The 24,188-nt window shown below is 40.9% G+C and overlaps 1 protein-coding gene across 1 annotated transcript in view; it reads right to left on the bottom strand.

Moving 5' to 3' along the window:
* Positions 1-24,188, bottom strand: part of Nup160 (nucleoporin 160) — a 53,722-nt gene that overhangs the window by 26,261 nt on the left and 3,273 nt on the right. Inside the window, exons 4-20 of the mRNA XM_090347695.1 lie at positions 23,257-23,479; positions 21,299-21,377; positions 20,568-20,682; positions 19,918-20,076; positions 18,390-18,467; positions 17,295-17,392; positions 15,095-15,179; positions 13,698-13,766; positions 11,730-11,813; positions 11,269-11,439; positions 9,651-9,750; positions 8,992-9,157; positions 8,111-8,238; positions 7,836-7,996; positions 5,004-5,137; positions 2,746-2,816; positions 998-1,157 (exon numbers count right to left, since the gene is read on the bottom strand). Of these exons, the coding sequence (XP_090203821.1) occupies positions 998-1,157; positions 2,746-2,816; positions 5,004-5,137; positions 7,836-7,996; positions 8,111-8,238; positions 8,992-9,157; positions 9,651-9,750; positions 11,269-11,439; positions 11,730-11,813; positions 13,698-13,766; positions 15,095-15,179; positions 17,295-17,392; positions 18,390-18,467; positions 19,918-20,076; positions 20,568-20,682; positions 21,299-21,377; positions 23,257-23,479 (2,081 nt within the window). The remainder of the gene's footprint in view (positions 1-997; positions 1,158-2,745; positions 2,817-5,003; positions 5,138-7,835; positions 7,997-8,110; positions 8,239-8,991; positions 9,158-9,650; positions 9,751-11,268; positions 11,440-11,729; positions 11,814-13,697; positions 13,767-15,094; positions 15,180-17,294; positions 17,393-18,389; positions 18,468-19,917; positions 20,077-20,567; positions 20,683-21,298; positions 21,378-23,256; positions 23,480-24,188) is intronic.

Genomic DNA, 24,188 nt, shown 5'->3' with positions numbered 1-24,188 from the left:
GAGGCTGAGATCTGAGGATCTAGGTTCAAAGCCAGCCTGGGGCACAAAAGGATTGGAAACTCTTATCTCCAATTAACCTCTGGAAAATGAAAAGTGGGGTTTGGCTAAAGGGTAGGGCGGTAGCCTTGAGCTGAAGAGATTAGGAACAACACCCAGGCCCAGGCCCAGAGGTAGGGCAGTAGCCTTGAGCTGAAGAGATTAGGAACAACACCCAGGCCCAGGCCCAGAGGTAGGGCAGTAGCCTTGAGCTGAAGAGCTCAGGGAGAGCACACAGACCCAGAGTTCAAGCCCTATTACCCATGGTGGGGGGCGGGGGGGGGGGGGGGGGGGAGGTAACGTGGCTTAATTCAGTCCTGTTATAATTACATGCTTTATTTGTATAATGATGAAATCACGTCATAACTACCTGAGGATATATCCTCATTATTAAGGAATGCATAACTCCATTAATGATGGCATAAGGCATGGATTTCATGGTCATTTCTATCTCTAGTGGTATACTGCAGATAAATACTGCTGCTGATGGTGGATGCATAGCATCTAGCACAATGCCTAGTATATACAGTCACTCAGTAAATATTTGTTGAGTGAGTATCTTACATCTACAATTGTAGCTGCCTAGGAAGCTGAGACCTTGAAGGTGGCAGTTTGAAGCTAGCCTATGCAGGAAAGTCTGCTATATTCTTAAATATCAAAAAGCCATAAGCAGAGGAGTTGCTCAAGTGGTAGAGTACCAGCCTTGAATAAAAATGCTAAGGAGAACTTGTGGCACTGAGTTCAAGACCTAGTACTGGTGCACATATATACACACATTATTATCATCTATTGTTTAGGGGTAGGCACTCACATTCATTAAAAATCTTCATTTCATGGATGGGGGTTTAATTACGTGAGAACACTTGTCTAGCATGGATGAGCAACCTGGGTTTGATTTAGAATAATACAGAACAGAATAATATAGAAGTATACTTGTAAGGACTTTTAAGCAAAAGGATACAAAAGTTGCAGTAAGTAATTGGTAATTGTAGAAATCATTTCAGGCCAATTCAATCCAGTCTGGCTCAGAGGTGCCTTTGGCTGAGAGAAGAGATGAGCTATAATGTGTTTTCTTGCAACTTCTTGGAAGAATAACTCCAAAATTGTCTGAGGGCTAGAAACTTAAAAGGAAAAGTTACAATCACAACCTTGTGATGCTAATATTAACTTTTAATTGAGATTGTCTATTTTATTTAACTCATTTTATGCTGATAATAAAAACATGATCACTTCAAAAGAGACAATGCATCATGGCTCTAATCAAAAGCAATAAGAATAAAAACAGTAAACTAGGAAATACTGTACAAATATATTTAAAAAGCTACTTATGGGCCTGAGAGTTTGGCATAGTGAAAGAGTGCTTGTCTAGCACCAGGTTTGATTCCTTGACACCACAAGCTTGGTACTACTTGACTAGCACCCAGGTTTCATTCCTTGGTACCACATACATAGAAAAAGCTGTAAGTGATACTTTGGCTCAAGTGGTAGAGCTTGAGAAAGCTCAAATATAGTACCCAGGCCCTTAGTTTAAGCCCAAGGACTGGCAAAACAAACAAACACAGCTACTTATATCAATATTGCAGTCATTCTTTTCACAGATCTGACCCTACCTAAGTACCTTCTTTACAATAAATATAGTTAGTCCCCCAAATCCTACTTTGACATTATACAAAATGTGGTCTCTAGGCCAGGTATGGTGGCTCACCCCTGTAATCCTAGCCACTCAGGAGGCTGAGATCTGAGGATCACGGTTCAAAGCCATCCCAGGCACAAAAGTCTATGAGACTCTTATCTCTACTTTACCACCAGACAACTGGAAGTGACACTGTGGTTCAAGTGATAGAGCACCAGCCTTGAGCTGAAGAGCTCAGGTATAGCAGCCAGGCCAAGAGTTCAAGCCCTACAACTGACTCTGACCCACCCCCCACCAACCTAAAAAAAAGCAAAAAAAAAAAAAAAAAAAAAAAAAACAACCCAAACAGCTCAAACCCCAGTATTGACACAAAACCCAAAACCCAAACCAAAGGTAAGTTAAATTATTTATCCTCAGTAGTTCTAAATTCCCTTCACTCTTGACATATATGTGGGAAACACCCTTAATTTATGCCTCTTGGTAGCACATCTTCATAGTCCTATTTTCCACAACCACAGGTCTCAGGCCAAAGCTTACTCATGCCCACCTTAATTGAAAGCCAAGAGCATGGCCACCATTTCCAAATAAGTGTGACAAAAGTACCTGAATAAGCCGGGTGTGGTGTCTCATCCCTGTAATCCTAGCTACTCAGGAGGCTGAAATCGGAGGATCATGGTTCAAAGCCAGCTTGAGCACTAAAGTCCATTCGACTCTTATCTCCAATTAACCACCAGAAAATTGGGAGTAGTGCTGTAGCCCAAGTGGTAGAGCAGTAGCCTTTATCTGAAGCGTTCAGGGACAATGCGCAGGCCCAGAATTTAAGTCCCCAAAAAAGTACTTAAATAGGGGCCAGGAGTGTGGCCAGCCTAGAGGTACAGTGCTTGCCTAACATGCATGAAGCCCTGGGTTTGATTCCTTGTCATCACATACACAGAAAAAGCTGGAAGTGGTGCAGTGGATCAAGTGGTAGAGTTCAAGCCTTGAGGAAAGCCCAAGGACAGGGCCTAAGCCCCAAGTTCAAGCCCCAGGACTGGCAAAAAAAGAATGAACCCCCAAATCAAAAGCTCACTCCTTACCCAACTTATTTGCCATTAAAGCACCAGAGTCTGTTAGTTCCAGTACTGATAAATGTTGGAGATTAGACTCTCTGTGAGAAAAAGAGAAAAGACAGCTTAATAAATTCTCCAAAGTTAAAAAGGCATATGTCCACAATTTATCCCATTTTTTGCTAAGAACATTACCAATTTAGTTAACAAATTATATATGAAAGAATCGAAGAACTCAAAAAAACTGGGAAGCAACCGGATTTAGATTTATGGCCTTTCTTATCACCAGTGACCTTGTCTCATGCCTGCAAAACTACTAAGGAGGTTCTGATATGGAGGATCACAATTCAAAACCAGTCCAGGAAGGTTTGTAAGACTCTATCTCAACTAGTGGTGGAGCAGGGTGGTACACATCTATAATCCTAGTTATGGGGGAAATCATACTAGCTGGGCATGCCAGTCATTTCGTGGCAAGAAAGAAGCACAGGTAGGAGGATCACTAGCCTGGCTAGTGCCCTGGGCATAAAACAAGACTGTATCTCAAAAATAACCAATGCAAAAAAAAATTAAAAGAAAAGGCAAAAAATAGCATATATAGTAGAAAGCTTGCTTAGTAGGCATGAGGCCCTGAGTTTAATTGCCTGTAATGTCAAAAACAAAACTAAACAGCAAAAGACAAACAAAACAGGGAGGAAAAAAGGAAGGGGGGAAAAATTCATGCTTTACAATGTAATCCCTTCTAGCACTCATTGTGACTGAGGTAGGAGGATCATGAGTTCAAAGGCTCAGCTACACAAAACCCTTACCAGGGCTGGGAGTTTTGCCTAGTGGTAGAGCACTTGCCTGGAATGCAATTCCTTGGTACCACATACATAGAGAAGCTAGAAGTGGTGCTTTAGCTAAAGTGGTAGAGCTCTAGCCTTGAGAAAGCCCAAGAACAGTGCTCAGGCCCTGAGTTCAAGCCCCAGGACTGGGGGTGGGGGGGAAACAAACAACAACAACAACAAAAATCTCACCAAAAATATGAAAGGATGTTTCAAAAATAAAAGTGTGATTGGGCCGGGAGTTTGGCCTAGTGGTAGAGTGCTTGCTTAACATGCATGAAGACCTGGGTTCGATTCCTGGGTACCACATACGTAGAAAAAAGCTGGAAGTGGTGCTGAGGTTCAAGTGGTAGAGCTCTAGCCTTGAGAAAGTCCAAGAACAGTGCTCAGGCCCTGAGCTCAAGCCCAGGTCTGGCAAAAAAAAAAAAGTCTGAAAAAGCTCCAAACAAACCCAGTATCCCTCCTTAAAAATGTCAGGCATTTTTTTTTTTTCTTTCAATTATTTTCCAGATAGGGTTTTAGACCATGGCTCATAGTAGACTTCGATATTCCTATGCCTCCTGTGTAACTGTGACCACAGGGTTATATTACAACTTTCAGTTGACTGAGGCAAGGTCTTGCTAATTTTTTATCTGGGCTGGCCTTGAACATTACCTTCCAATCTCTGCCTCCTGAGCAGAGATTACAGGAATGTACCACCATATCCAGTTAGCCAATTCTCAATCACTAGCATAAGGATTTTGTGTATAATTAAACTTCCCCTTTAGTTTCATCTTATTATTTTGCCTTCAGTATGATTCATCTATGTCTTATAGACACAAAATATATGCACATATCTATACACAAAGTATATGTATAATAATTCCAGAAGCTCTCTGAATTGTTTTTTTTTGGGGGGGGGGCAGTCTTAGAGCTTGAACTCAGGGCCTAGGCACTGTCCTGAGCTTCTTTTAGGCTCAAGGCTCTACCACTTGAACCAAGGTTGCACTTCTGGCTTTTTCTGTTTATCTGGTACTGAAGAACTAAACCCAGGACTGCAAGCGTGCTAGGCAACCACTTTATCACTAAGCCACATTCCCAGCCCAGATCTCTGAATCTTAAAGGCAAATTATTGAGAGCATAAAATATACATTTTATTTGGTAATGATGAAGATTGAATCTAGGACCTTGTATAGCTGGGTGAGGTACATCTCTAGCCCTTACAGATAATCTTAGATACTAAGGAGGCTGACATCTGGTTTAAAGCCAGCCCTGGCAGAAAAGTGTAAGTCAACAGCCAAAAAAGCCAGAAGTGATGTTCAAGAAGTAGTACATTAGCCTTTACCAAAAAAAAAACAAAGGCACCCAGGCCTTGAGTTCAAGCACAAAGTAACAATAATAAATTAAGGCTCTGGATTGGATCTCCAACTATCCCCCCCAACCATAGGAATTTATTTTACAAAGATTAGGAATAGTGAAACTCACAGTGTGTCAACTGGAACATCAGTAGCCAAGGACTGACTAGCCCATTTAATGAGGTGATAAGATAAAAGCAAGGGAGCTGTTCGATGCAGCAGGTCTTGTTGAGCCTGGAAGAGCTGACCAGCTCCCAGAATTGCCTATACATGACCGGTGAAAAGATATGCAATAGAAATAGTAATGATAATATTCAAGGCTCCGAGTAAAATAAAATAACCGTTTCCAAGGGCACAAAATTATTAAAGTACCATACATACTACATTTTGGAATAGAAACTGGCAAAACATATCCCCAAAATATTAATAGCCACAAAATTAAAAAAACAACACAAAATCACTCTCTAATTCATGCAAACTGATGTAAAAAGAAACTTTTTGATCTGTGGGCGTGGTGTACAGGAGGGGGACTTCAAGTTTCAAGTCAGTGTGGGGAAAAGTAGAAGGGAGGCCATATTTCAAACACAAAATATAAGGCCAGGAGTTTATCCTAGTGGTAGAGTGCTTGCCCAGCATGCATGAAGACCCAGGTTCAATTCCTTGGTACCACATGCATAGAAAAACCTGGAAGTGGTGCTGTGGCTCAAGTGGTAGAGCTTTAGCCTTGAGAAAAGTCCAAGGACAGTGCTCAGGACCTGAGTTCAAGCCCCACAACTGGCAAAAAAAAGAAAAAAAATACACACACACAAACACTAGAGCTTATATGGTACAGTGTTTGCCTAACATGTGCCAAGTTTCAGGTTCAATCCCCAGCACTGAGAAAAAAGTATTTGCATAGAACACAAATCTATGCTAAAGTATAAAAAGTGGTATTTTGGTTACAGATGAATTCTACTTTTATATTTTATAACAGCTCTACAATGAACCTTTATTCATGTCTACCATGTTTAAGGGCTAACCCAAGTGACAAACGCCCAGGACAAGTTTCTGTTTCTCTCTGGTGGTCATAGACTATCTTTCTAAAAGCTTTTTGTTATTTTTTCCTGAAATCCTACTATTGTATTTGAGCTATAAAATTATGGTTTAAACATATAAATACCTACAGAAGCCCTAGAGAGGCGGCTTAATGGCTCTTTGCACACTGACATGAATTAGTTTAATCAGACTGCTTCAATGCCAGACTTGAATGAGACCTGTGAGTTAGAATCAAAAGGGCTGCAGGGCCCCAAGTTGAGTCCTCAGCACTGGAGTAAAGAGGGACAAACGGCTTGGCTACTGTGGGCAGACAGAAAAGTTTTAGCAAAAAACTTTCAGGAGGGGCTGGGCAGTGGTGGCTCTTGCCTATAATCCTAGATACTCAGGAGGCTGAGATCTGAGGATCAAGGCTCAAAGCCAGCCCTGGCACAAAAGGACTTGAGACTCTTATCTCGAATTAACCTCTAGAAAACGGGAAGTGGTGCTTGGCTTAAGGGTAGGGTGGTAGCCTTGAGCTGAAGAGATCAGGGACAGTGCTCAGGCAGAGTTCAAGCTCTATGACCCACAGAAAAAAAGAAAAAAAAAAATTCAGGAGGGCCAGGAGCCTGGCTTAGTGGTAGAGTGCTTGTTTGGCATACATGACGCCCAGCGTTCAATTCCTCAGTACCACAGAAAAGGCCAGAAGTGATAATGTGGCTCAGGTGGTAGAGCACTAACTTTGAGAAAGCCCAAGGACATTGCCCACTCCTTGAGTTCGAGCACTAGTACTGGCAAAAACAAAAAGAACAAAAACAAAAAACAAAACAAAATAAGGAATTTCTAAAAAATGGAAGAAACATACAGAAAAGATGGACCGTCATGGAAGACTCAAGAGTTTGCCCATTTAGAAACAAACAGGGCAAAAAGGAAAGACATTTTTTTTTTTTTTGAGAAATATTACCGTGAGCTATAAATTGGATTGTCCTAAGTCTTCTTTTGAGCTGCGTAATAAAATCTTGCCATTTCTATATTAATGACATCTGGTTTCTGACCTGCACTGTGCAGTTCCATAAAGAGCCTGAACCACTGCAGCCCCAGCTTTTAGTCGTCCTTGAAGAAAGCCCAAGGACAGTGCTCAGGCTCTGAGTTCAAGCCTCAGGACTGGCAAAAACAAAACAAAACAAAATAACAACAGAAAAACCAACAAACTTTCAGGATATGGTCTGTTAAGGACACAACAATGGTAAGATCGGTGGTCTGAGGAGAGCAAGAGAAAAGGAAGCAGAGTATCAATTCTCAACATCAAAATTGTGTTTAGGTAAGTCTTGTCCTATAGAAAAACTTCTTTTTTTTTTTTGCCAGTCCTGGGCTTGAGCTCAGGGCCTGAGCACTGTCCTTGGACTTTCTCAAGGCTAGGGCCTTGCCACTTGAGCCTCAGCACCACTTCCGACTTTTTTCTATGTATGTGGTACTGAGGAATTGAACCCGGGTCTTCATACATGCTAGGCAAGCACTTTAACCACTAGGCCAAACTCCCTAGAAAAACTTCTTTTCGGCATCTTTCCCTATAGTCTACAGTAAAGGATAGCCTTCTATCATATCCTTCTATCATATCCAACCTAGTATTAATCAGCACCAGGCATAGTGGCATACACTCGTAATCCTAGCACTGGGAAGTGGAGCAGGAGGATTTAGGCTGAGGCCAGCCTAGCTATACTACCTGGCTACACAGATATAGTCTCAAAAAACCCGAAGTACATTTGAGGACACTAAAATTTGCATTTTTATACATATGCTAATAGCAACCTGGTATTTATAGGGTACACAGTTAAGGTAAGCATGGAATTAAATTAAGGGAAGTCTCAGGACTTTTGAGAGTGAACTATTGCTGGGTATCTGTAGATCTGCACCAGATTTTTTCCCCAATTTTTCCTCAGGTAGTACTTACTGCATCTCCTATCCTCATTAAGAGCTGCTGTAAGATCAGGAGGTCTCGGCAGATCAGGAAGCGGGTACTGGCAATTTTATACACGCCTTTGCAGACAATGTGCCCTGCTGTGTTACTACCATACAGCTGGGAAAGATTCATGCGAACATTCAAAGGCTGGGCTGTAACAAGAAGGAAAAGAGCAGGGGTGGGAGAGGGTGGGGGGGAGGAGGCAGAGTTACATATATCACTGTCTTCTCTAAGTCAAGAAATACATTTATTGTTTTGTCATTTACCTGGGTTGAATCCCTTTTCCATTTCTACTTCTGTTTCATAATCCATTTCTCGTATAAGGAGTCCAATGGCATGGACTGGGTTCCGAATCTCTTGCAGTTTACTACAGATATCTTCCATCACATTTTCTCTATAAGGACAATTAGAAAACTGGTCACCACTGATATTATATAAAGTAGGCTCTCTAGCTATCTGTTCAAGTTCTAGGGGACAGGAAACCCAGCTCCATCATAAAGGATGGATATATTCATTCTGAGATACAGGACTCCCCTCTTTAGAAATAAGACAAAAGGAATTTGAGGAAAAGACTCATATATTTTTCAGAATATGTATGCTAGTTAAGAAGGTAGTGGCTATATCATTTTCTATGAGTCTGTTTTCAGATCTGAAGTAATGTCCCATTTAAAAGTTGTACCAGGAAAAAAAAAGAGCCTGAAGCTATGGCTTTCACCTGTAATCCTAACTATTCAGGAGACTGAGATCTGAGGATCAAGGTTCAAAGCCAGCCCGGGCACAAAAGGACCTGAGACTTATCTCCAATTAACCTCCAGAAAACAGGAAGTGGGGCTTGGCTCAAGGATAGGGTGGAAGCCTTGAGCTGAAGAGCTCAGGGACAGCACCCAGGCCCAGGAATAAGGTAATAGCCTTGAGATGACGAGTTCAGGGACAGTGCTCAGGCGGAGTTCAAGCTCCATGACCCATGAGGAATAAAAAAAAAAAAGAGCATGCAAGAGGCCTTGGGTTCAAATATTGGCACCACAAGAAGACCTGAGATACTCAAAATCAAGGAAAATTACTTTACTGCTTTGTATATATTCTAACATACATTAAAAACTAGCTAAATTTCCATTAGGAAATGTACTTTACCCCACGTTCTCCTTACACATCAATAGTGATCAGATCTTCCAGAATCCGTTCGGCAGACTTTTCTGGAGACTGTAGGTTGTAACAACTCGCTTCCATCAGAGCTGACATGTCCATAGTTACTGATTCTTTAATGAGCCGAAGACATTTTATAAGACAGATGACATCCCGAGCAACATCCACATCTAAGAGAAAATTAACATTTGAATATTAAGCCATGAAGATCTATTAATACCATATTAAAATAAATATGAATGAGGAGAGTCTCTGATATGAATCAGATAAGTCTTTTCAGTTTTCCTTCATTTTCTTTTTTTTTGGGGGGGGAGCGGTGGTCAGTTGTGGGACTTGAACTCCGGGCCTGGGTGTTGTCCCTGAGCTCTTCAGTTCAAGGATACTGCTCTACCCCTTGAGCCAAAGCGCTACTTCTGGTTTTCTAGTGGTTAATTGGATATAAGAGTCTCATGGATTTCAGTGCCCAGGCTGGCTGTGAACCTTGATCCTCAGATCTCAGCCTCTTGAGTAGCTAAGATTACAGGCATGAGCAACCACGCCCCGGCTTAAAAATATTTTTAATAAGGTAAACTGATCAGACAGGTTACAATGGCAAAAAAAATTTTGTATTCACTTGAAACAAAGCATATGGCTCATTAACCTTAGATGTAACATTATTATTACCATCAGAAATGCTTGTTTCATCCTCGGTCAGAAGATTCTCATCAGGTAGGAGATATAAATGATCCACTAAGGAGGAGGGCACCAGGAAAGACAGGTATCCCTGGAATACAAATCTTTCAGTTATACTTTTTCAGTAAAAATTTAAATTAAAAAAAATTGTTCATAATGTATTACATGGAACAACAATTATGTTGTAATTTTATCTGTCAACTTAGCTGAACGGGGTTGGACATATAAACATCACATATACTTACACAGAAAAGACAAGAAAAGGGGGAGGGAAATGGGTACCAAGACATGTGAAAGGGTATCAATGTATGTGAATTAATGCACCTTCTATCTGGCAAATATCATGTAACCCTTTTACTAATTACAATAAAAAAAAAAAAGAAAAAGAAAAGACAAGAAAATAAAATAAAAAGGAGCCAGATGCCAGTGCTCACATCTATAATCCTAGCTACTCAATAGCTTAAGATCTGAAGATCACTGTTCAAAGTCAGCCTGGACAGGAAAGTCCATGAGACCCTTATTCCCAATTAATCACAGAAAAAGCTGAAGTGGTGCAATGTCTCAATTGGTAGAGGGCTAGCCTTGAGCATAAAAGGAGCTCACGGACAGTACCCACACCTAGAGTTCAAGCCCTAGGAATGGCAAAAAAACTTTAAAAATTAAAGAAATAAATAGAAATAAAAAGGAGAAAACTGGAAGGAGTTGTAACTATTTTCATGAGGGAAAACCAGATTAAACTCAAGTTGAGGGACAGTATAAAGCAGGTATAGTCTTTAAAAAAAATCACTGTCATGAAAAATAAGGCTGGTAACTATTTGAGATTACAACTGAATACATGTGTACAACTGGCAAAATTTGGATTTAAACTGTGTAACTGTTACACCAGTATTAAATGCTTTTTAATTTGTGCAGTGTTTGAGGTAATTTCTTTGTTCTTTGATATACACGGAAAAATGTAAGAAGTAAGCAGCATGATGTTTACATCTGTCAAGTGCTTAAGAAGAAACTCTAGCCAGTTCCCAGTAGCTCACACCTGTAATCCTACCTGAGATCCGAGAATCATATTTCAAAGCTAACTTGGGCAGGAAAGTCCATGAGATTCTTATCTCCAATTAATCACCAAAATGCCAGAAGGAGGCTCAAGTGGTAGAGAACTAGCCTTAAGCTAAGGCTAAGGGATGATGTCTGGGCCCTTAGTTCAAGTCCCAGTAGTGACACAAAACAATAAAATACTAAATATATTTACAGAATGAAAAAAAGCTAATGAAAATGACAACTTGGGTATGGCTCAGTGGTATTATGTGGGCTTATTCACAAGAACAAGTTCTTGGGATCAATCCCAGCATCAAAAATTAAAAGAATCAATGAATGAATGAATAGTAAATGGAAAGCTATCAGATGACTATAATCTAGGTGAAGAGTATATGACTTCCTTCTTTCTTTTCTTTGATAACTCTTGTATTAAGTTTGAAATTCAACAGAAAGGTCAGCAGAATAAAAATTTTAAGCAAATAACTATAAACACAGAGTCTTCAACACATTCTCTACATTGAGACCCACTGAAGAGTGCCTGCCTGCTCAGGAAAGGGGTAGGCTGCAGCTCCCTTACTTTTTTCAGCAGGCACATCATGTTTGTGTGGGGGTTCAAATGCAGGGCAAGGGGATGGGAGAAGGCTTCCTGATACTGAATGCAACAGGCATAGAACTTGCTCCAGAATTCCTTTTGTAAACTTCGAAACTCCTCTTGGGAGAACTCATATTCTGTCACACTTCCTTGGAGCTGGCAAAGAAGAGAAAAGAATTAAACTCCTTTCTATATCATTTGGGATGTTTTTCCAACAAAAAAAAATGTTATTATCTAATATGAGTATACTAGCTACAGTTAAATTAATATTCACTATGCATTAAATGCTATAGATTCTACAAATATATATTGAATCCTCTAATTAAAGGTTTAAACATTTGTACTTTCTACTAACAAGCTCAAATGAATAGTTACAACAACTCCTCAGTATCAACCTGTCTTGTATCAAAAAGGAAACAATCACCCTTTCTCTGCCTGCCACTCACCTCACTTTCAACAGCTAAAGTAACTTCCTTCTTTAGTTCACTCCAGGAAAGATCCAGATTTCTCTCAGTTCGTCTGCAGAAAATCTAAAATTAAAAGAGATGTTTAAGAGTATTTTGTAGGCTGGGAGCGTGGCATAGTGGTAGAGTATTTGCCTAGCATGCATGAAGCCCTGGGTTAGATTCCTTGGTATGATATACGCAGAAAAGGCTGGAATTGCTGCTGTGGCTCAAATGTAGAATGCTAGCCTTGAGAAAGCCCAAGGACAGTGCTCTGGCCCTGAGTTTGAGCCCCAGGACTGGAAAAAATAAAAAGAACATTTTAGGGGCTAGGAGTTTGGCCTAGTGGTAGAGTGCTTACCTACCATGCACGAAGACCTGGGTTCAACTCCTTGGTACTCAAGTGGTAGAGCTTTGTTGTTGTTTTTGATGGTGTGTGTGTGTGTTACCTTAGAGCCTTGTGCTTACTAGGCAGACATTCTACAATTTGAGCCATCACCCTAGCCCTTGGGATCCATTTTTGCTTTTAGTCATTTTGGTGACAGTATCTCACATTTTTTGACAAGTCAAGCCCCAGGACTGGTGGGGGGGTAAGGAGAAGGGTTTTGTAAAGCATAAAGTAACTCTTAAACTGCCCTTGAACACTTTATTTATTTTTTTGCCTGTCCTGGGCTTGAGCTTAGGGTCTGAGCACTGTTCTTGGACTTTCTCAAGGCTAGAGCTCTACCACTTGAGCCTCAGCACCACTTCGGCTTTTTTCTATATATGTGGTACCGAGCAATCGAACCTGGGTCTTCATGCGTGCTAGGCAAGCACTCTACCACTAGGCCAAACTCCCAGCCCCTCTTTGTTTTAAAATGTAGGTCCTGGAATATGAACTCAGGGCTTGGGTGCCATCCCTAAGCTTCAAAATTAGTGCTCTACTATTTGAGGCATGGCTCCATTTGGAGCTTATGGTAGCTGGTGCTTATGGTAGTTAATCAAGTCTCTTGGACTTTTCTGTCTGGGCTGGCTTTGCACAGTGATCCTAGATCTGATTCCTAAGTAGCTAGGATTACAGTCAAGAGCCATGGGCATCTGGTTCAAACTCTTGGTCCTCCTGTCTCAGACTCCTAAGTATCTGGATTACAAATGTGAACCATGTCCCAACCTTTTGAATCTTAACCTTGAACCAACTCAGACCCTCAGTGTAAAAACAAAGTTAAAATTTCTTTTTATCAAGCCAGGTACAGTGGCTCACATGTATAATCCTAACTACTCAGGAGGCTGAGATCTGAGGATCAAGGTTCAAAGTCAGCCTGGGCACAAAAGAACCTGAGACTCTCATCTCCAATTAACTTCAAGAAAATGGGAAGTGGGCTTGGCTCAAGGGTCAGGCAGTAGCTTTGAGCTGAAGAGCTTAGGGATAGCACTCAGGCCCAGGGGTAGGGTTACAGCCTTGAGCTGAAGAGCTCAGGGACAGCACCCAGGCCAAGTTCAAGCCCTATGACCCACCAAAAAAAAAAAAAAAAAAAAAAAAAAAAGAACAAAAAAAAACCTCTCTCATCATTTGCAATACAGATGGTTTCCTTTTCAACAGTGTAGTACTCTTTTGACCTCTGACATGCTTCACTAGTTACTGGGAAATAAGTGCTTTGTACTCCTAACTCTCAACCAGGAATCCTATATAATGTAAAGAAAATTGGGGCTGGGAGTTTGGCATAGTGGTAGAATGCTTGCCTAGCATGCACAAAGACCCGGATTTGATTCCTCGGTACCACATACACAGAATAAAAGCCAGAAGTGGTGCTGAGACTCAAGTGGTAGAGCTCTAGCCTTGAGAAAGTCCAAGGACAGTATTCAAGCCTGGACTGGCAAAAAAAAAGAACATTAAAACAAATCACAATGGTATTAACAAACAAAAATTGTTCAGTTTATCAGCATAATAAAATCAGGAATAGTCTTAAAGTAAATAAGTATTTTCTTACCCACCTGTAAAGCTTTACATAAAGCCGCATTTATAAATCGTCCTGGTATAAAAAGATTCCTCAAGTACATTTCCTGTTAGAAAAATAAAACAAAAGTTATTGTCATTCTAAAAAGATAAAATTGGGAAAATTTTGAAGGAAGAATTCAAAAACTTAACATCAAAGTTTGAATTAATCTTTTATAAAAAAAGACCCTTTTACATGTGAGCTACAGCTACCTGTAATATAGTTATACACCACTCAAAGCGGAGACCGTGACCTTTCAGAGTCACATAGCACTTAAGCGGTTCCATGAAAAAAAAGGCCTGTCAAATCCAATCAATAGAACAGAAGACACTGGTAGCTCATTCCTGTAATCCTAGTTACTCAGAAGGCTAACATATGAAAGATCACAGTTGGAAGCCAGCCTGAGCAGAAAAGTGGCAATGCATCTCTAATTAATAAGTGAGACTATAAAGAAGCATTACCCACATTAAGAAAGGTGAAGCCAGAGGTGGGTACAGTGGCTCATGCCTGTAATTCTAGCTACTCAGGAGGCTGAGATCTGAGGATCAAGGTTCAAAGCCAGCCTGGGCACAAAGGGACCTGAGAACCTTATTTCCAATTAACCTCTAGAAAACTGGGAAGTGGGACTTGGCTCAAGGGTAGGGCTGTAGCCTTGAGCTGAAGAGCTCAGGGACAGCGCCCAGGCCCAGTGTTCAAACCCCAAAGGTGAAGCTGGGAACTGGTGGCTCATGCCTGTAATCCCATTTACTCAGGAGGCTGACATCTGAGGATAGTGGTTCAAAGCCAGCCCAGGCACAAGAAAGTCTGTGAGACTCTTATTTCCAATTAACCACCAGAAAACCGAAAGTGGTTCTGTGGCTCAAAGTGGTAGAGCTCAGGGACAGTGCCCAGGCCCAGAGTTCAAGCCCCAGGACAAAAAAAAAAAAAAAAAAAAAAAAAAAAGATAATTGTGAGGCACTGAGTTCAAGCCCAGTTCTACCACCAAAAAGTAAGTAAATGGCTGGGAATGTAGCTTAGTGGCAGAGTGTTTGCCTAGCATGCATGAAGCCCTGGGTTCAATTTCTCCATACCATATACACAGAAAAGGCCAAAAGGGGCATTGACTTAAGTCACAAGACAGGCCCTGAATTCAAGCCACAGGACTGACAAAAATAATAATAAAGAAAAAAAGAAAGAAAAGCACAAGAGGAGGGGAAGCATAATAGAGAAAAGAGAGGGGCCAAGCCCTGAAGGCTTTGTTCTAGATCAGGTTGAAAGAGGTGATACTGAGCTTCTTAGCAGGGGAAAATCAATGTGTTCTCCTTTTCACTATAGTAACTTGGGGTCAGTTCTAACAGCACTTCTCCCAACTAGAAGAACAAATCATTCTCCTACGTAGCACTTTAGCATGCTTACTCTGGGGTCTTGGTCATCTCTGATGACAATATCTTCCTCTGGCAGAGGCTGTATAAAGACTGGATTCCACTGACCTGCAACATTACTACAGAGAGAAAAAAAAGTTCAATAATTTACATAAAAGTGAAACTTTCACTACTGGAACTTAATCAAAGAATTCCTGCAACCAACCAGTACTTGTTCAGTTCTCTACTAGTAGTGTGGTTGTTGTAGGCGTGCTCTTTCCAAACTTTCAACTTGTACCTCCCTGAAATGGCAATCTCAAACTCAACCACTAACAGCCCACATTTATCCTACAGTTATTTTTTTACATGTGTATGTGCCCAGTGCTGGAGCTTGAACTCAGGGTACTTGGGCACTGTACTTTTATTTTTCCTGTTCAAGGCTAGCACTCTACCATTTGAGCAACTTGGATGTTTTGCTGGTTAATTGGAGTAAAGAGTATCCTGGGCTTCCTGTCTGGGTTGGTTTCAAACCACAATCCTTACATCTCAGCCTTCTGCAGGCATTGCATTATCTACTGGCTCCTGGTTGCAGTTATTCTTTTCTAAACATATGCCATCTGCAGTTCTAGATACCAGTTATATGTGCATTATGGTGATTATTTAGAAGAGATAATTACATGTATTTTTATAGATGTGGAGAGTAAAATTTAGGGTATATCATAGCTAGTAACTTATACAATACAGATTCCAAACTTGCTTTAACTCCAAGCCCAAATCCTATTTGTCCTTTTATCTTTTCTGAGGTTTGGGTTGGGGTCCATCTGGGCATTCCTAGAATCTAACTTATAGTGTTGACCTCAAGGGTTCTATTAGGTTCATAACTCTCAAGTTCTATTTCAAGGAAACTTTCAAGGGTTTTAATGTAAGTGCTATCCTAGCAGTCAGAAGACTGAGTCAGGAGATCGTGAGTTTGAAGCTACCACTAAGCTACATACCCAAGGATGTATTATACTATAATTTTGTTTTTTATTTTTATTTTTGGTGCCAGTCCTGGGGCTTGAACTCAGGGCCTGAGCACTGTCCTTGGGCTTTCTCAAGGCCAGCACACTACCACTTGAGCCACAATACCACTTCCAGCTATGTGTATGGTACCGAGGAAGCAAACTTGGGTCTTCATGCATGCTAAGTAAACACTCTCTACATCTAGGCCAAACTCCCAGCCCTAATTTTATGTTCTTAAAACAGCATTTTGCTGTTCATATTGGAATTCATTTTCTCCTGACAGACAAAGTTTCCTGACTTAAAAATGTTGAGGGGGTCAGGAGTGTGGCCTAGTGGTAGACTGCCCTTGGTTTGATTCCTCAGTACCACATACACAGAAAAAGCAGGAAATGGCACTGTGGCCCAGGTGTCAGAGTGCTAGCCTTGAGCAAAAAGAGTCTAAGGATAATGCCCAGGCCCTGATTTCATGCCCCAGGACTGGCACAAAAAAAAAAAAAAAAAAAAAATCTTGAAGAAACACCAATTTTCCAATCAATTTCTCATCATGTGATGAGGAAACAAAGAATATAAAAGGACTGCAGTATCTTGCTAAGTCGTGAGCAGTAGTAATAGTTTTTGCTAATAAACATCGAAGTAGAAGTATTTTTTATTACGTGTAGTCCTTCCTAAGAAATATGCTATTTCCTAGTTCATTCTAAAATTAAAAGGCACAAATACCAAAAAAGAAAGAAATGGAACTGTGGCTCAAATGGTAGAATGGTAGCCTTAGCTTTGAGCAGAAAAGCTCAGGGATAGCACCTAGGCCCTAAATTCAGGCCCCAACACCTGTACACACACACATGCAACGAACGCAAAATAACAAATGCAAAAGAACTTTTTTTTTTTTGGTGGGGTTTGGGGCTTGAACTTGGCCTGAGCACTGTCTCTGAGCTCTTCAGCTCAAAGCTACCACCCTACCCTTAAGTCAAGTCCCACTTCTCTTTTCTAGGTTTTCTAGGTGTTAACTGGAGATAAGATTCTCAGGTCCTTTAGTGCCCAGGCTGGCTTTGAACCTTGATCCTCAGGCCTCCTGAGTAGCTAGGATTACAGGTGTGGCCACCATGCCTGGCTCTAAAAGAACTGTATTTTTTGAAATAGATCAAAATCCATCAAATGAAAATCTTTTGCTTGGTCCTAAAAAAAGCATTCTGTTGTTTCAGCACAAAACTGTTTAGGGTAAAGCCAGATGAGAAAACAAATAAAATAAACCATACTGTTCAAAGTTGATGTATTTCACAATTGTTTGGTTCTCAGCATCATGCCATAGGGCCCAGATATCCGTGGAAGTTAAGGCAAAATCAACCAAGGTCTCCTAAGAAGAAATGGGAAAAAGGGTTAAAATATGAAAGAAAAAGTAGTACTTTGGTAGCAACTTAAATTTGTATGATAGAAGAGGTAAATACAAATAAAAAACAAAACTTTGTATAGTATGAACTTGATATAAAGTGCAAATTAAACTTTGTTTTCATGTATCATGAAATACACAGTTTCAAACACTTGGGGCCAGGAGTCTGGCTTAGTGGTAACTCTATCTGAAGACCTGGGTTTGATTCCTCGGTACCACATACATCGAAAAACCTGGAAGTGGTGCAGCAGCTCAAGTAGTATCTACCTTGAAAAAGCCCAAGGACAGTGCTCAGGCCCTGAGCTCAAGCCCAGGACTGGGGGGGGGGGAGGGGGGAGGAGCAAAAACTACAATTTCATTACAACACTTTGGTTTGAGGTGACCACTATGATGTAGAAGTTCTGAGCTCAAACAATCCTTCATATATGTATGTTTGTATATACACATATATACAAACCGAGGTGTGAACTCAGAGCCTTGAACTTTCACTCAGCTGTTTCACTCATAGCTGGTGCTCTACCACTTGAGGCACACCTCCAGTCATATCTTTTTTTGCTGGTTAGAGATAGGAATCTCAAGGATTTTTCTGCTAGAGTGGCTTCAAACCAAGATCATTATCTCCGTTTCCTAACTAACTAGGAGTACATGTGTAAGCCAGCAGTGTCTGACTCTAGTAATTACATTTCCTTTCGTCATGGGGCTTGGACTAAGGGCCTGGACCCTGTCCCTGAGCAGTTCTGCTCAAGACAAGCATTCTATCACTTTGAGCCATAGCATCACTTCCAATTTTCTAGTGGTTATTTGGAAAAGAGTCTCATGGACTTTCCTGTCCAGGCTGCTTTGAATTGTGACGCTCAAATCTCAGCCTCCCGAGCAGCTAGTATTACCGGTATGATCCACCAGCTCCTGATTCCAAAACTCCCTTATTCTACTTGCGTGGCATGCGAAACATGATTCAACTTACCTGAGAAGTAAAGAGTGAAGAAATGTGATCTAGACAATAGCGGTTATGCTCAATGCTTCCCAACTGGAAAACGCAGAACTATGAAAACACAAATTGATAAATTTATTTTATTACGTTATTTTTCTAGGCAAATGTTATTAGTATCCAAAACCATTTAGAATATTGTAGTAAAATACAAGTAACATAAAATTTACCACCTTAACTATTTTAAAATATGTTTTACTAGTGTTAAACATAATCACACTGTGTTCACAGACTCTGTTCTTTTTGATGATTCTCCTGTTTATAATGACAACTTCAGAGTGAGAAGTTCAAATTCAATGGTAGAATATGCTTAAGTCCTCAGTAAAAGTCCAAGTGAATAGTCCATGAAGGAAATGAGAGCAGGGTCTATGCTCCCATTATCTGCAATCAACACACAAGGATCAGAGGAGAGACAGGCGTCTCAAATATTCTAAGGGTTAATCTTCTGGAAGTGACAATGTGTGAGTTAGATTAATGTGTCAATTGCATGATAACTTTGGGCTTTCTATAAAAACATCTTTGGGCATGAGCTTATTTTCTTTCCTTTTCTTCCATTTCATTCCTGAGCAATCCAGTACTAAAACCATTAAGCGGCTAGACAAAGGTAGGTATAACTTTGTCATCCCAGGAAGTGCAGTGCAGAAGTGGGGTTTGAAGAAATCAGTCTGAAGAAATGATAGGGAGCATCTATAAAGATGTATCTGTGAGAAGGCTAGTCATGCAGTAGGTGAAATGGCCCAGTGTAGTAAGTTAAGAGTTTAAAGAACAGGGAGACCAGGAGTTTGGCCTAGTGGTAGAGTGCTTGCCCAGCATGCATAAGCCCTGAGTTTGATTCCTGTGTATCACAGAAAAAAAGCCAGAAATGGTGCTATGGCTCAAGTGGTAGAGCACTAGCCCTGAGGAAAGCCCAAGTACAGTGCTCAGCCCTGACTCTAAGCCCTAGAACTGGCAAAAGAAAGGAAAAAAAAAAAAAGTTTAAAGAATGGTTAAGGTCATAGCTGGGTAACAAAGAGCTTGTTTAGGGGACTGTATGAGGCCCCCAGTTACAACCTCTCCTCTTCCCCATAAATAAAAGACAGACATCTTCAGAGACAGTAAAGTGATGGAATTATCCACTCCCAGGAGTGGCCTGCTTAGTGCCACTCTCCATGATCATGTTTACAAGAAATCACAATTATTTACAAACATTAGCTTCTCCTTGGGCACTTAGTAACATCCAAACTCCTTCCAAGTAATTCTACTTTTTTTTTTTTAACCAAGGCTTCCAAATTTGATTCCTTAATTTTGGTAAACTTACCCTTTGATATTCCTTTAAATTCTCTCACTATGACCCTTCCTTCAGGATATTCTAACTCACATATGAGCATAAAATCTACTATCAAATCAGAAGTAACATTTAAACATCTATGTTGGAACCAAGGACTTAAACAGACTCAGTGACCCTATCTCTTCACTTCAATACACACAAAATATGTTGACGCATGTGCTGCTGTTTGTTGCTTACTTGTCCTCGTTTTGGAGCATGTATGTATACTCCTAGGTAGAGTCCCATGGAAGGAGAATAAGCAAGTCGTAATTTGTGACCAGTCCCCGCAGTGAGTCGAAGGTCTTTGTTCACAGGAACATACTCGAGCATGTCAGCTACCATCACACACATTTGATCCTGTCCAGGATAAGAGTTAATAGCTAAGCTGGAAGGCATATTCAGGACAAAAACACATCTGCTCAAGCTGGGTTTGGTAGCTTCACACCTGTAACCCTAGCTACTCAGGAGGATCAGACCTGAGGATCAAGGTTCAAAGCCAGCCAGGCACGGTGACTCTTTCTCCAATTAACTTCCAGAAAATGGGAAGTAGGGCTGTAGCTCCAGAGGTAGGGTGGTAGCCTTGAGCTGAAGAGCTCATGGACAATGGCCCAGGTCCAGGGGTAGGGCAGTAGCCTTGAGCTGAAGAGCTCAGAGACAGCGCCCAGGCCCATAGTTCAAACCCCATAAGCCCCCTCCCCCGCAAAGAAAAAAATGTATTCATTACCTGACTTATATAACTTTAACCCCTTTGCATATCATCTTAATAACAATTTAATAGAGGTAAATTCAACCATTTTACAATTCACAATCCTATTTGAACAAATAGTACCTGTAAATGCAGTATTTACCTTATAAGACCACATTCGTAGTTTATGATCTTGACACAGGGCGAATATAAAGGCATCATGCTCTACACAATGAACAGCAAGACTGAGGGCCCGATCTGAAGGCCCCTGATCACCTCTAAAAAAAGAAGTCTCACTTTTAGAACCTGATGGCTGCAAATAAGCTATCATTAGAATCTGCATTTCAAGAGCTATATTAAATGATAAGTACAGTTGGCCTTGGTAGCTCACGCCTTTCATCCTAGCTACTCAGGAGACTGGGATCTGAGGATTGTGGCTTAAAGCCAGCCCGGGCACAAAATCACCTGAGAGACTCTTATTTCCAGTTAACCTCTAGAAAACGGGAAGTGGGGCTGTGGCGCCAGGGATAGGGCAGTAGCCCTGAGCTCAAGAGTTTAGAGACAGAGCCTATGGCCAGAGTTTAAGCCCCACAACTGAAGGAAGGAAAAAAAAAGGCTCTATGTATTATGTATTAATAGAGAATTGTTTCCCTTACATTGTTTCAGTTTAACTTAAAAACAAAACAGGAAAACATTACTTTATGCCACCAAGGTGCCCCACTGCAAACAAAACAGCCTACTGTGGATATACAACGTGATGCTATTCTACATCTCCTTTTTCCTCAGTGTCATCTGTGCCTTAAAGAAAGACTGGAAGCACTAAGAAGTACTGATCAAATCAAAGAGATTGCATCCTCTCCACACTCAGGCCTTTACATGTGAGAAACCACTCACCTAATAGCTGTTGGCATCCAGCCTGTAAGTAATCGCTGCATTACTGAACTCTGCTTCAGTTCCACAACAGAAACTGATCCTGCAATGACAATGCCAACATTTCTTGATTATACTTATAAGAAACCCAAAGGGAAAAAAGAAATAGACACAAACCAAAGTCTTTATAACAGGTGGCAGGTTTCTGCAATTCTTTTTAGATGTACCTTTCCTACAGATACCATACCAAAATTCTTCCAGTCAATACCAGAGCAATAATAATAGTACAAGGAATCTAAAATGAGACAAACAGTATTGCTGCTCAGATGAATCATTTTGTTCTAAAACAATCACTGGATACTTTCCATGTGCCAGATAATTCTAGGGTCTAGAGATTTAGCAGTAAACCATTGTCTGCATAGAACATAATAGTCCACTGAGAAAAGGAAAGAAGTGGAGGGTTAAATTAAGCAGAATGATAATCAAGAGAAACAAAACAGAGTGGCGGAATGATGGTATGTGTGGCTGTAGAGGGGGTTTGAACTTTGAAAAGGGTGGTCAGGAAAATTCTCACTGAGCTATCATTACTGAATACCTAAGAGTTGAGGGAATGAGTCAAACTGGTAGCTGGCTATCTCAGACAAATATCCTAAGGAAGACAGGCCCAGATGTGTGCAAGGAATTACAAGAAAGCATCTGGAGGATGCAGAGAAGTAAAAGATGAGGTTACAGGCAGGACTTTTGGTTTATTCAGAGGATGGTTTTGAGCAGTGCAGGGATATGACAAAACTAATGTTTGTTTTTGTACCAGTCCTAGAGCCTAAACTCTGGGCCTGTGCACTGTCCTCAGCTTCTTTTGCTCAAGGCTAGTGCTCTATACTACTTGAGCCACAGCTCTATCTTTGGCTTCTTTTTAAGAAGAATTTGTTGGAAGAGTCTTACAGACTCTCCTGTGGGGGCTGGCTTTGAACCATGATCTTCAGATCTCAGCCCTGAGTAGCTAGGATTACAGGTGTGAGCTACCAGCACCCAGAACAACTAATGTTATCAATGTTTCAAAGTCTGCTTGAGATGTTCCTGAAGAGGCCTAAGGACAGATCTGGAGCAACATTTACAAAGTTAATGGAATAGTCCAGACAAAAGACAGTGGTGACTCAAAACTGGTAGTAGTCAAACTTTGCTCTAATTAATTTTAATTATAATACTTTAATCTGGACAACCACCCAACTCACCACTACTATAGGACTTAAAATTGGGCACCTTAGGGCTAGGAGTATGGCCTAGTGGTAGAGTGCTCACCTAGCATGCACAAAGACCTAGGTTTGATTCCTGGGCACCACATACATAGAAAAAAGCCAGAAGTGGTGCTGAGGCTCAAGTGGTAGAGCTCTAGCTTTGAGAAAGTCCAAGGACAGTGCTCAGGCCCTTGAGCTCAAGCCCAGGACTGGAAAAAAAAAAAAAAAAAAAAAGAATTGGGTACCTTAAATAGTATGCTTATTCATGCTCTATTATGCTTTATACTTCCTTAATCATTGTCTAAAACAAAACAAAAATGTATAGAAGCAATTTCAAACTTTTTTTTTTTTGCCAGTCCTGGGGCTTAAACTCAGGGCCTGACCACCATCCATGGGCATTCTCAAGGCCAGTGCTCTACCACTTGAGCCATATCACACTTCCAGCTTTTTCTGTGTTTGTGGTACCAAGGAATCGAACCCAAGACTTCGTGCATGCTAGGTTAAGCACTCTTACCACTAAGCCATGCTCCCAGCTCAGAATTCCCAACTTCTAAATCCTGCCACAATAAAAATGATTACTTGTTTGACAGGGTCTTCCTATATAACCCAGGCTGGGCCACAAAGGACTCAAACTTACTCTCCTCCTGCCTCAGCCTCCCAAGTGCTAGTAATGGGACTGCACTACCATGCCTATCAACATTTCTTAATCCAAGTTAAATCCGTGCTCAATTCAGTTCCCATTCTTACCAGGCATGTCATAAGGAGGTAGCTTAAGAACAAAGATGCCCCCAGCAGCAGATGGTAGAGCAAACAGAGCCTCCCCATCACTGCTAAGCCAGGCAGCTGAGGTGGTACAATTAGGGGCTATTCCAGGTACTGCTGGAATAAGTTGATAGTTGCAAGGATCCCTGAAATCAACTTTTCCAATGTCTGTGAATATTGATTGCATCTGACTTTCAACTACCAACTCCTGTAGAGTAATGAAAAAGAAAAAAAATCTGTTAAAATCAACATTACCAGGAATTTTGTTTAGTTCCTCTTAATTATTCATAAAGTTCAAAAAGAAGAAAAGGACACTTTTTAATCTCCAACTAACCACCAGAAAACTGGAAGTAGAGCTGTCGCTCAAAGCAACAGAGCATTATCCTCAAGCAGAGAAACTCAGGGGAGCTGGGAATATGGCTTAGTGGTAGAGTGCTCGCCTGGGTTTGATTCCTCAGTACCACATAAACAGAAAAAGCCAGAAGTGGAGCTGTGGCTCAAGTGGTAGAGTACTATCCTTGAAGAAAAGCTGAGGGAGGGGCTGGGAGTTTGGCCTAGTGGTAGAATGCTTGCCTAGCATGCACGAAGACCCGGGTTCAATTCATTGGTACCACATACTTAGAAAAAGCCAGAAGTGGTGCTGAGGCTCAAGTGGTAGAGTTCTAGCCTTGAGAAAAATCCAAGGATAGTGCTCAGGCCCTGAGTTTAAGCCCAAGACTAGCAAAAAAAAAAAAAAAGAAAAAAAGAAAAAAAGAAAAGCTGAGGGACAGTGCCCAGGCCCTGAGTTCTAACTGTAGGACTGGCTAAAAAAAAACAAAACAAAATACAACCTCAGGGACAGGGCTGAGTTCAAGCCCCACAACCAACAACAACAAAGAAAGGAATCCAAATTTCCCTCAATAACAAAGAATATTTTC

This window comes from Megascapheus bottae, chromosome 16 (genome assembly GCF_031878675.1).
Source record: "Megascapheus bottae isolate mThoBot1 chromosome 16, mThoBot2.hap1, whole genome shotgun sequence".
In the NCBI taxonomy this organism is placed as follows: domain Eukaryota; kingdom Metazoa; phylum Chordata; class Mammalia; order Rodentia; family Geomyidae; genus Megascapheus; species Megascapheus bottae.
This window is presented reverse-complemented; position numbering and strand designations above follow the sequence as displayed.